Source organism: Styela clava, chromosome 15, assembly GCF_964204865.1.
Source record: "Styela clava chromosome 15, kaStyClav1.hap1.2, whole genome shotgun sequence".
Taxonomy (NCBI): Eukaryota; Metazoa; Chordata; class Ascidiacea; order Stolidobranchia; family Styelidae; genus Styela; species Styela clava.
This window is the reverse complement of record NC_135264.1, coordinates 14,624,530-14,636,034: the sequence shown is the minus strand read 5'-3', so window position 1 is coordinate 14,636,034 and position 11,505 is coordinate 14,624,530. Positions and strand designations below refer to the sequence as shown.

Here is an 11,505-nt window from a genome sequence, read left to right as displayed (position 1 = left end):
AATCTATATGGTATTTTCTTTTCTCCGAATGTGTCGTAGTGCTGCCTTTATTGGCGGTTTTTGAGAAATCGCCCTTTTAAAAACGATATTTTTTCAAAACTTCAAAAAAAACACCACAAGAGAGCATCAAATCATTTTTTGTTATTTTAGGATTCGCCGTCTTATTCCAAGTTTAATGAACATACAGTTTTGATGTATGACCAAGAGAGAAAAGTGTTTGGTGAATTATCCAGTAAATTAAGTTGGAATACCTAACCGTTTTTAAATATGTTACATCTACATAGTTGATAAAATTATATATGGCCAAGTCAAAACGTGCTGCTACTGTTCTGACATAATGAAATCAAATCTATAAGGTATCTGCTTCACTCCGAATGTGTCGTAGTACTGCCTTTATTGGCGGTTTTTGAGAAATCGCCATTTCAAAAACGATAATTTTTCGAAATTCCGAAAAGAATCCACAAGAGGGCGTCAAATCATTTTTGGCATTTTAAGATTTGCACACTAATTCCAAGTTTAATGAACGTACAGTTTTGTTGTATACCCAAGAGAAGAAAGTATTTGATGAATTTTCCAGTAAATTTAGTTGAAATACCAAACCGTTTTTAAATATGTCACATCTACATTTTTTAACAAAATTGAAAATATACGCTATGTTTGGAATTATATATGGCCAAGTCAAAACGTGCTGCTACTGTTCTGACATATTAAAATCGAATCTATAAGGTATCTGCTTTTCTCCAAATGTGTCGTAATGCTGCCTTTATTGGCGGTTTTCGAGAAATCGCTATTTCAATACCGATAATTTTTTGAAATTTTGAAAATAATCCACAAAAGGACGTAAAATGCTTTTTGGTATTTTATACTTTCCGCAACTTATTCCAAGTTTAATGATGTCCAAGTATATATGTATGTCCAAGAGAAAAAGATGTTTGATAAATTATCTAGGTAATTTATTTGAAATACCAAACCGTTTTTAAATATGTTACGACTGCATTGTTTATAAAAGTTTGAATATACGCTATGTTTGGTATTATATATGGCCGAGTCAAAACGTGCTGCTACTGTTCTGACATAATAAAATCAAATCTATTAGGTATCTGCTTTACTCCGAATGTGTCGTAGTGCTGCCTTTATTGGCGGTTTTCGAGAAATCGCTATTTCAATTACCATAATTTTTTGGAATTTTGAAAGTAATCCACAAGAGGACGTAAAATGCTTTTTGGTATTTTATACTTTCCGCAACTTATTTCAAGTTTAATGAACGTATAGTATATATATATGTCCAAGAGAAAAAGATGCTTGATAAATTATCTAGGAAATTTATTTGAAATACCAAACCGTTTTTAAATATGTTACGTCTGCATTGTTTATAAAAGTTTGAATACACGCTATGTTTGGTATTATATATGGCCAAGTTAAAACGTGCTGCTACTGTTATGACATAATGAAATCAAATCTATAAGGTACCTGCTTTACTCCGAATGTGTCGTAGTGTTGCCTTTATTGGCGGTTTTTGAGAAATCGCCCTTTCAAAAACGATATTTTTTCGAAATTCCGAAAATAATCCACAAGAGGGCGTCAAATCATTTTTTGGCATTTTAGAATTTGCACAATAATTCCAAGTTTAATGAACATAGAGTTTTGATGTATGACCAAGAGAGAAAAGTGTTTGATGAATTATCCAGTAAATTAAGTTGAAATACCTAACCATTTTTAAATATGTTACATATACATGGTTGATAAAATTAAAAATTATACGCTATGTTTGGTATTATATATGGCCAACTCAAAACGTGCTGCTACTGTTCTGACTTATTAAAATCGAATCTATAAGGTATCTGCTTCTCTCCAAATGTGTCGTAGTGCTGCCTTTATTGGCGGTTTCCGAGAAATCGCTATTTCAATTACGATAATTTTTTGAAATTTTGAAAATAATCCACAAGAGGACGTAAAATGCTTTTTGGTATTTTATACTTTCCGCAACTTATTTCAAGTTTAATGAACGTATAGTATATATGTATGTCCAAGAGAAAAAGATGCTTGATAAATTATCTAGGAAATTTATTTGAAATACCAAACCGTTTTTAAATATGTTACGTCTGCATTGTTTATGAAAGTTTGAATACATGCTATGTTTGGTATTATATAGGGCCAAGTTAAAACGTGCTGCTACTGTTATGACATAATGAAATCAAATCTATAAGGTACCTGCTTTACTCCGAATGTGTCGTAGTGTTGCCTTTATTGGCGGTTTTTGAGAAATCGCCCTTTCAAAAACGATATTTTTTCGAAATTCCGAAAATAATCCACAAGAGGACGTCAAATCATTTTTTGGCATTCCAGAATTTGCACAATAATTCCAAGTTTAATGAACATAGAGTTTTGATGTATGACCAAGAGAGAAAAGTGTTTGATGAATTATCCAGTAAATTAAGTTGAAATACCTAACCGTTTTTAAATATGTTACATATACATGGTTGATAAAATTAAAAATTATACGCTATGTTTGGTATTATATATGGCCAACTCAAAACGTGCTACTACTGTTCTGACTTATTAAAATCGAATCTATAAGGTATCTGCTTCCCTCCAAATGTGTTGTAGTGCTGCCTTTATTGGCGGTTTCCGAGAAATCGCTATTTCAATTACGATAATTTTTTGAAATTTTGAAAAAAATCCACAAGAGGACGTAAAATGCTTTTTGGTATTTTATACTTTCCGCAACTTATTCCAAGTTTAATGAACGTATAGTATATATGTATGTCCAAGAGAAAAAGATGTTTGATAAATTATCTAGGAAATTCATTTGAAATACCAAACCGTTTTTAAATATGTTACGTCTGCATTGTTTATAAAAGTTTGAATACACGCTATGTTTGATATTATATATGGCCAAGTCAAAACGTGCTGCTACTGTTCTGACATAATAAAATCAAATCTATTAGGTATCTGCTTTACTCCGAATGTGTCGTAGTGCTGCCTTTAATGGCGGTTTTTGAGAAATCGCCCTTTTCAAAAACGATAATTTTTCAAAATTCCGAAAAGGATCCACAAGAGGGCGTCAAATCATTTTTTGGCATTTTAACATTTTCACACTAATTCCAAGTTTAATGAACGTACAATTTTGTTGTATACCCAAGAGAAGAAAGTATTTGATGAATTTCCCAGTAAATTTAGTTGAAATACCAAACCGTTTTTAAATATGTCACATCTACATTTTTTTAATGAAATTAAAAATATACGCTATGTTTGGAATTATATTTGGCCAAGTCAAAACGTGCTGCTACTGTTCTGACATATTAAAATCGAATCTATAGAGTATCTGCTTTTATTCGAATGTGTCGTAGTGCTGCCTTTAATGGCGGTTTTTGAGAAATCGCCCTTTCGAAAACGATAATTTTGTGAAATTTATCAAAGAATCCACAAGAGGGCGTAAATTTTTTTTCAGTATTTCAGACTTTACCCAACTTATTCTAAGTTTAATGAAGTGCATTATTGTTGTGTGACAAAGAGAAAAATATCTTCTTTGATGAACTATCCAGTAATTTTAATTGAAATACAAAATCAGTTTCAAATTTGTTGTATATACATTGTTTTAAAAATTGAAGAATATACGCTATGTTTAGTATTATATATGGTCAAGTCAAAACGTGCTGAGACTGTTCTGACATATTGAAATCGAATCTTTGAGGTTTCTACTTTTCACCAATGGTGTTGCAATGCTGCCTTTATTGGAGGTTTTCATGAAACGACCATGTTACACGACGAAAATTCAGTCATTTTTAAACATCTCTCAAAGAATTATAAAAAAATTTTGTGCACTGGAACAGTCGCTTTAGCTTGTTTACCATATATTAACAATACGAGGAGTGTAGTTAATGATTGTTTTGCTTTAATTGCTATTGTGAAACTAATCAAAATATACACTTTCTTATAAAAATCATTGGGAACATTCAATTTTACGCGTGGGTATTTTCTGCGATTCTGTCAGTCACAATTTCGTGTTTTGCTGCTAGCTTCACAGAGGTGTCCAAAGGGCTACACTTTGGTTAAGTCCATTAACTGCTTGCATTGGTGCTGGAATATTTTACTTTGTAAAAACAGAAAAACCAAGTAGAAATCAACAAAATGTCGTCTGGGAGATCATCGAGAGCGGAGACGAGAAGTAGAGCTAAAGATGACATCAAACGTGTTATGTCAGCGCTGGACAAAGTTAGAAAATGGTGAGAAGTCACCAATCATTTTATTGTTATGCTAATTGGGGAGTCGAAATAAACTTATACTTATTAAATGTGCAAAACTTTCTTTGCATGTCTCAAAATAAAGTTGGAAATTTTGTTCCCCCAACGAATTTGATCATGCAGTACGGCACACTATCCAAATTCCAAGAATTTCCTTCCATTTGGTTCAATAAAACAAACACTCAATGTGTCTCACAAACGAGGGGCGTCTGGCACCACGTCAGATGCGTCATATCGCGCCATGCTTGTGTCTATAATAATCTAAATTAATCGCAGCTGTCACATGACCAAAATTGCCGTTTTTTGCTAAAAACTCTCGAATGCCACGGTAAAATTTTTTTCCTTCGGTAAATCGAATTATTTTTTCCAGAGGAATTCAATGATGACGTTATTGATAATTGCGTTGATGATGATTGCGCTTCTTTGTAGTATTTTGCGCTACTTCACTATACTGTATTTTTACCGATATTGAGGGACAACAATGTTCAGACGTCTCCCAAAGGAGGGGTGTCTGATCATCTGTAAAATGGGTTTCTCTGAAACGGGACAATGTCACCCGATTTGTATAGTGTGCTGTACTGTCATGTATTTTATTCTTTATAGATCCACCCTGTGAACAGACTATAATAAATTATTGCAATGCTTAGATAGTCCAAATTGCTGTTACATTGTCTCCATCCATCCATATATGGGCTATTCCAAGTGATACTACAGGACAATTCCAGAAATTTTGCATTTTGTTTTTACACTTTCAGCTACATGTTTTTGTTTCATTGCCCAATCAGTTGCTTTATTGAATTTGTAAAAAATTGCTTCAAAGTTACACCCAAGACTTACTTGCTAGATACAAAAAAATATAGAGTGATACTACAGGACGGCAAATCCACCATGCAATAACAGTACATTGTGTTGTGCTGTAAATTCTTGTGATGGTACAGCAGGAGCCCATAATATTTTCTGGTACAGTAGCTGAATGTGTTGCTCAAGTTACCTAATGTAACACTGTAAATCCATGGTAATAATGTGCATATTGTATGTGACACTACAGGACATATTTTCACTTCGGAACAGCGGATAAATCATTAAATGGGTGAAGAAATGATCTACAGCACTGCAAACATTTAAACTCTATTAATTTAAACCCACTGTGTCTATTTCATACGAAATGACTGTATCACACAATCAAACACTTTGTCTCACGAATCATCACAAAATATGTCAATTATACCAAAATTTATACATTTCAGGCCATTTTTTATAAACCATCAAAAACCTGGGTGAAATTTTTTCGGTGAAATGAATGAAAATTCCAATGTCTTTTGATATAAAAAATACAAAAATAATAGATGGAATTCAACTTTTGCTTGGAATGGCCCATATTGGTAATTGTTTTTTGTGTGAAACGGAGGGGAAAGTTGAAAAGACAATTCATTAATACTGTACTATGGTGCACCACAGCTTTTTGTCCATGTCGTTTTAGGAAATTCCTACGAGCTGTTCCAGATACATGGACTCACTTATTTAGAATGTAATTTTAAGTCTAATGGAATGCTATAAAAAATAAGGTTCATTGTTTCGGAATCAGACGTCTTTTTTTACTTTACACAAATGGCATATTGTGTGAGATGAATGACCCATATTTTCTTATATATCACAATTATGAGAAATTAGATGAATATTCACTTTATAAACCACAACATTTTACAGGGAAAAGAAATGGGTGACAATCGCTGATACAACAATTAGAATTTTCAAATGGGTTCCAATGATTGACCCTGATCCTCCAAAACAGGAACCAAAAAAGCCAGAAAATATTGAGCAAAGAATTTCAGCTGAAAATCCACCGAGGAATAAATTTCTTGAAGCTTTAGAGAACTCAGCTCCAAGTAATTGATTTTGACTTTCTATAACGAATCATATATCATTAATAAGATTAACATATAATAAAAATCAGTGTCCAATTCACTTCGGTACAATTTACTAACCCATACATAAGCGGTCATTATCATTAAGAACTAGGATTAAGAGAAATCATTATGGCTAGTCATGCTTCATTGAATTTCTTGACAGGGGAGCCTAAACGGCATGAATTTTAAAAAATATACATCTTCATAACTCCGAAACCTATTTTCATCTGATTATAACATTTTCAACTTAGTCACAACAAAAGTAGTGAAGGCAAGTATAATTATTACACAATAATACACAGCGGCTTCAAAGTGGGTTATCATTATTCTAAGCCATAATCTGAATCCAAATTTTGACATGGAATTACTATTTTTGTTATTTTCTAGCGTTTCTGCAGTACTGATGATTTCAAAAATTTGCTTGTTTCAATAAAATGTTTTTGTCAGTTAATCTTATTTTCTCCACTTCATTCCTGTTAGAAGAAAGAATATATAAACAAAATTTTTCCTTGTTCGACAGATAGCACAAATGTCTCAACACCTTCCTCAGTTAATGAGCTTGACGATGAAAGTTCACGAGATTCTTTCATGCAAGATGAGAAATCAATGGATTCAACATTATTTAATCAAGATGACAGCAGTAATACAAGAGATTCTGCGATCTTCAATTCTAATTCAATGACACTACCAAGTTATTCTAACCAATCATCTTCCAACTTTGCAGGTTAGAGGTCGCTTGATTTATTTAATTTGAAGATACAAGAGGCAATTTCTTTTCAAGCAAGTTTGCTCTAAGTAGGGTCATGTGTTTTCACTCAGAAGTGATGGAGACTCATCTCCGAGCAAATGGCAATAACTAAAATCACAAGAGCCATGGATTGATATAATAATCTAGAATATTTAGGATCTCAATTGAGGTTTATGACAAATGGTGCCATAGAACAGTGGTTTCAAACCTTTTATGCCCTGTGGCCCCAGTTTATCATTCCAATGGTATTTATAGTGTAACCTAGATTGGCAGATTCCAAATCCCATTATGTTCAAACAATTCAGGCTCAACAAAGTGAAAACACCAATGAAGAAGCAATGAAACTAGTATAAGGAAAATCTGTTTTGTGCCTGGCATGGGGGTCCCTGCCGTAGAACGTAAAAGCAGTGCCATGAAAAAGATTCCTAATAACAGTAGCGGCTGCAGGACGTACAATCAAGTGACCGATAAAAATTGTAGCATTTGTCATGATAGATTCGATTAAATACAGATTGTAATCGAGAATAAATTTTTATTTAGCCACGACTGACAATGATTCACAACAGAGCACACAAGACGAAACGCCAGCAAAAAGATTACGAAGCGAATGAAGCTGACTGAAGAAAAAAGTCGAAAAAAGAGTGTAATCAAATCTTGTTTGTCTACATTGCCTCATTATGCGAGAAGAATTCTTGCAGTATGCAGCTAACCTGCTCAGCCATGTTTGTGACCTCCTGCAATATAGAAAAAAACAATACTACACAAGCATCTTACAAACTTACTTTTGTAATAAATTAAATCATTTTCAGTATTTCGCTCTCATTCAGTGTGCCGTGTGCGGGCTGCACTTGTGATGCATAGGCAGGTATGAGAGGTTCAGCAAAATGAATAAAAGTTTAAATGGTACTCAGAAGTATGCGCAAAATTCAAAATAAGGCACCAGAGTATAAAGTTAAGTCAAAGAGATTTCATCTAGAGTACTATTCGATAAATTAAGAGGAAAACAACACAATGATAATGATTGATCTTGAAGATTGTTTTACTCAAAAATATTTTATTAAAGGCACAATGCATTAGCTTTTATTGCACCAATCCATACTTATCACCAAACTGAAGTTTTGCATTACTAACACCCATGTCACCTTCTATAATTTTAGATCACAAACTCAGTAACCATTTGTTAATTTCTCCAATATTTCCTCTTTATTAAAAACACCGTGCTCAGTTATTATTCCTCCAGTCAACAGCTCATACGGTGTGACATCAAACGAGGGATTCCAGCATCCGATTCCTTCTGCTGCGATTTGAACACCATGAATGCTTAACAGCTCCTCAGGAGGGCGGTGCTCTATCTCAATATGGTCCCCGTGTTCAGTGTCATGGTCAATTGAAGAAAAAGGGGCAGCGACGTAAAACGGAATGTCATGGTATTTTGCCGCAACTGCTAATTGATAAGTTCCAATTTTATTTGCTGTGTCACCATTTCGAGCAACACGATCTGCGCCTACAATAACCGCTGATATTGGTTTTGATTTCATTAATAAAGCAGCCATACTATCTGCGATCAAAGTAGCAGGAATTTTTTCATGTATAAGTTCATATGCAGTAAGTCGTGCTCCTTGATTATAAGGTCTTGTCTCAGTGCAATATGCATGTTCAACGAATCCTTTTGTATGTAAGGAGCGGATAACTCCCAACGCTGTACCGTAACCTGCAGTTGCCAAGGAACCAGTGTTACAATGTGTAAGAACATTAACTTTTTCTTCATTTTTAACACACTTGGGGTTGTTCATAATATGTTTTGATCCATGCTCCCCGATGCTTTCATTATCTTTTATATCCTTCTTTAGGAAATATTCAATCCTTTCAATGATTGTTCTTTTCAAACTTTCGGTCTCTGGCATTTCTAAAGCTAAATGCTTTGAATAGTCGAGCAATTCATTCGCAGTTTTCATCATATTAACTGCAGTTGGTCTCGCAGTAATCAGATATTCAAGTTTCTTTTCAACATAATTAAGAACATCATCTGTCAGTTCAAAGCTTTGGTTTTCAAGATCAACAGCCAAACTCAAACAGCCCACCATTGCAATGGCTGGGGCCCCTCGTACTTTCATAGATTTGATAGCATTCCAACCATCTTCTACTGTTTTAATCTCCTCATAAACAGTTTTCTTGGGCAATTGTAATTGATCCAAAATGTGCAGTTTTCCATTCTTGAAACGAATTGATTCCAAAGACATTATACAGTTATAGTTTAGTTTGACTAATTAATAAAATACAAATACAGGAACATGGGAATAAAGAATAGAATACTGGAATAGGAGTAAGTGTTGTGCTGTGGGTCTTTAGGAATTCTCAAGTACAGAAATAAGAACTGGAGTATGATTATTTTGCCATGTCAATTTCTTTGCTTGCATTAACAAAGCATTAACCATGTTATCTTTTATTTGTCAACTGGCCGACTGGGGTTGAGTTGGTTATGGTCTGATGGTAGCAGGGATTCTGAAGTCAAGTTTATTCAGTACTGTAGTAAGAAAATCCAATTGGTTTATTCTATTCTTCCTAGTTTTTCATTTGTCCTCAAATGCTGTAATCCTAAAGTCATTCGAATTACCCTGTGATACAGATTTAATACATTGACTCGTAGCATAAATAAGTTTATGTAAAAAGATAATAATACATAACATAAATATCACTTTTCACTCTCTGATTCTATCAATAACCCTCTTCTACTGCATGAAGAAATAAGCCTATAGGCTATTATCCGAACACTATCATTGCAAATGTTCGCTTAACACCGAGTTGCAAAGAAATCGCTTGAGAGGTCACCTCTTTTCCGACTGCTAAGAGGTTTCATTAAATATTACGCAGATATCATCATTGCACCCTACAACACTATATTCGAAGACGAAAGACCTGAATAAAACCTACCTACCTTAGTTAAAAGAATTTACTTCGGTTATGAACTGCACACTTAACGAAAACTCAGACGATACTTTGGCTACTTTTGCAGATTGTGCAGAAGCATTCACATACCGATATTTCACATGCTGCGTTTATACTGAGTGATGTGTGGAATCCAATTCTTTGTATTTTTGTATCCGGATAGTGGGATTTCAACTGATATATTCATGTGAGACTTTTTTTTCATCCGATTAAAACTTTCTAAACTTAAAGGTGGCTTAAAACAAAATCGAACTCGGTGGATCGGTGTTTAGAGCTTTACATCTATAGGTGTTGGCGTGACAGGGTAAAAATCATGGGTCCGACTCTCCTATGTCCACCACAGTCTAAATTTATCAACTTAGGCATGGTTTATAAATAAACTTCGGTATTTCCAAAATAAAGGCTCATTACGTAGTGTGTGGCTATTTACATGGAGCCTTGTTTGGTGTAATATCGTGTTTCCCCCAATTTAACCTCCTACCCTGAATTTTAATAGGGATTTTAATTTGTGCCCACCCCTTAAAATGAGATCCTAGTCGATAACGCGATTTTTTTACCTAGTCGATAGCAAGAAATATTTTCTACGCGTTTTAAATGATTAATGATTAGTAATCTATGTTTAGCAGTTATTTTAAATAAAAACGTGTTATTTAATAGAAAATGGATATCGGTTTTCATATTTTGTATATTCGAAAATCTCGTAATTCACTACTCTGTAATTTCGTTTTGATAAAGGAAAACAAAAGACATCCCCCCGAAAATAAGCCCAAGTGTTATTTTTTTGAAGAAAATTGAAAAGCTCCATGGAATAATGTTTGAGGTTATTTGGAATTCTCTTTTTTAAACCAAATTTCTCCTGAGTTATTTAGAGAAAAGTAGTTTTGTGCTAGGACAAAATTTCGCGTGAAAAATTTATAGTTCAAATACTCCAAGATGGGTCAAAACTTCAAAATTTCCTCAGCAATACCTTCATTCACTTTAGTACATTTCTCGGTCTCCCCCCTATATGAACTACTTTTTTAATTTTACGTTCACGATTTTTTTTTTTGTATAATGGAGGTAAAAATATAACAGGAAATTTCTTACTTCAATGGTAAAACATTTTATCGGTATGTATTGATATATAGGTACAAACAATGGTTTTACGATTTCAAAAACACTCGTGACTTCAGGTGTGACGCCTTTTTCGGCGACCAATAAAAATCGAGTTAATTATCGTCAAGCGTGTGTCGTCAAAATATGTTCGAAACATATTGTTTGTTCTCACGAAAGATTGAACCGCTCGACTCTCAATTGCGACGATTACGTCACCTAAAACGATGTATATTTGTAACCAAATATCAGTAAATGCTTGAATAGTTCCGCAAACAAAACCAACTTGTCCCCAAACGCTGGAATGGTGGATTCCCGTTCGGTTATACCAATAGTTTAACAATCGTTAGGAACAAGCATACGCCACATATAATATGACCCATAACAATCGCCGTTTATCAGTCGATTTTACTTAGAAACCGTGTCGTACCTCACGCGAACAAAGTTACACGCTTTGGTGCGTATAAGGTATCGTTAACCACCGAATTTGAGGCATTTTATTCAGACTTTGTAGCAATCAACAGCCTCGCTCGCTTAAAGGGAATAAATTGAGGTTTTATCAATTTTT

The 11,505-nt window shown here is 33.9% G+C and overlaps 2 protein-coding genes across 3 annotated transcripts; one reads left to right on the top strand and one right to left on the bottom strand.

Moving 5' to 3' along the window:
- Positions 1–4,039: 4,039 nt before the first annotated feature.
- Positions 4,040–10,065, top strand: LOC120334218 (uncharacterized). Of its 2 annotated transcripts, XM_078109492.1 has the most exons (5): positions 4,040–4,226; positions 5,952–6,130; positions 6,672–6,875; positions 7,440–7,531; positions 10,055–10,065. In XM_078109492.1, the coding sequence occupies exons 1-4, from the start codon at positions 4,132–4,134 to the stop codon at positions 7,508–7,510; spliced, it is 549 nt and encodes a 182-aa protein (XP_077965618.1). In that variant the 5' UTR covers positions 4,040–4,131; the 3' UTR covers positions 7,511–7,531; positions 10,055–10,065. The 2 variants fall into 2 exon arrangements, with proteins under 2 accessions (XP_077965618.1, XP_039257619.1); XM_039401685.2 differs by lacking the exon at positions 10,055–10,065 and having other exon boundaries at positions 7,440–7,710.
- LOC120334217 (methylthioribose-1-phosphate isomerase-like) lies at positions 7,666–9,460 on the bottom strand. The gene has a single exon (XM_039401684.2). It carries the CDS (start codon positions 9,137–9,139, stop codon positions 8,066–8,068), a length of 1,074 nt encoding a protein of 357 aa, XP_039257618.2. The 5' UTR covers positions 9,140–9,460; the 3' UTR covers positions 7,666–8,065.
- Positions 10,066–11,505: the final 1,440 nt, after the last annotated feature.

What these genes read in the sequence shown, in the direction of transcription:
- LOC120334218 (XM_078109492.1), top strand. Translation starts at nt 4,132, where the DNA reads ATGTCGTCTGGGAGATCATCGAGAGCGGAGACGAGAAGTAGAGCTAAA. An exon ending in CTGGACAAAGTTAGAAAATG is followed by an intron (nt 4,227 to 5,951) that starts GTGAGAAGTCAC and finishes AACATTTTACAG; the next exon opens with GGAAAAGAAATGGGTGACAA. An exon ending in ATCATCTTCCAACTTTGCAG is followed by an intron (nt 6,876 to 7,439) that starts GTTAGAGGTCGC and finishes ATTTTTATTTAG; the next exon opens with CCACGACTGACAATGATTCA.
- LOC120334217 (XM_039401684.2), bottom strand. Translation starts at nt 9,139, where the DNA reads ATGTCTTTGGAATCAATTCGTTTCAAGAATGGAAAACTGCACATTTTG.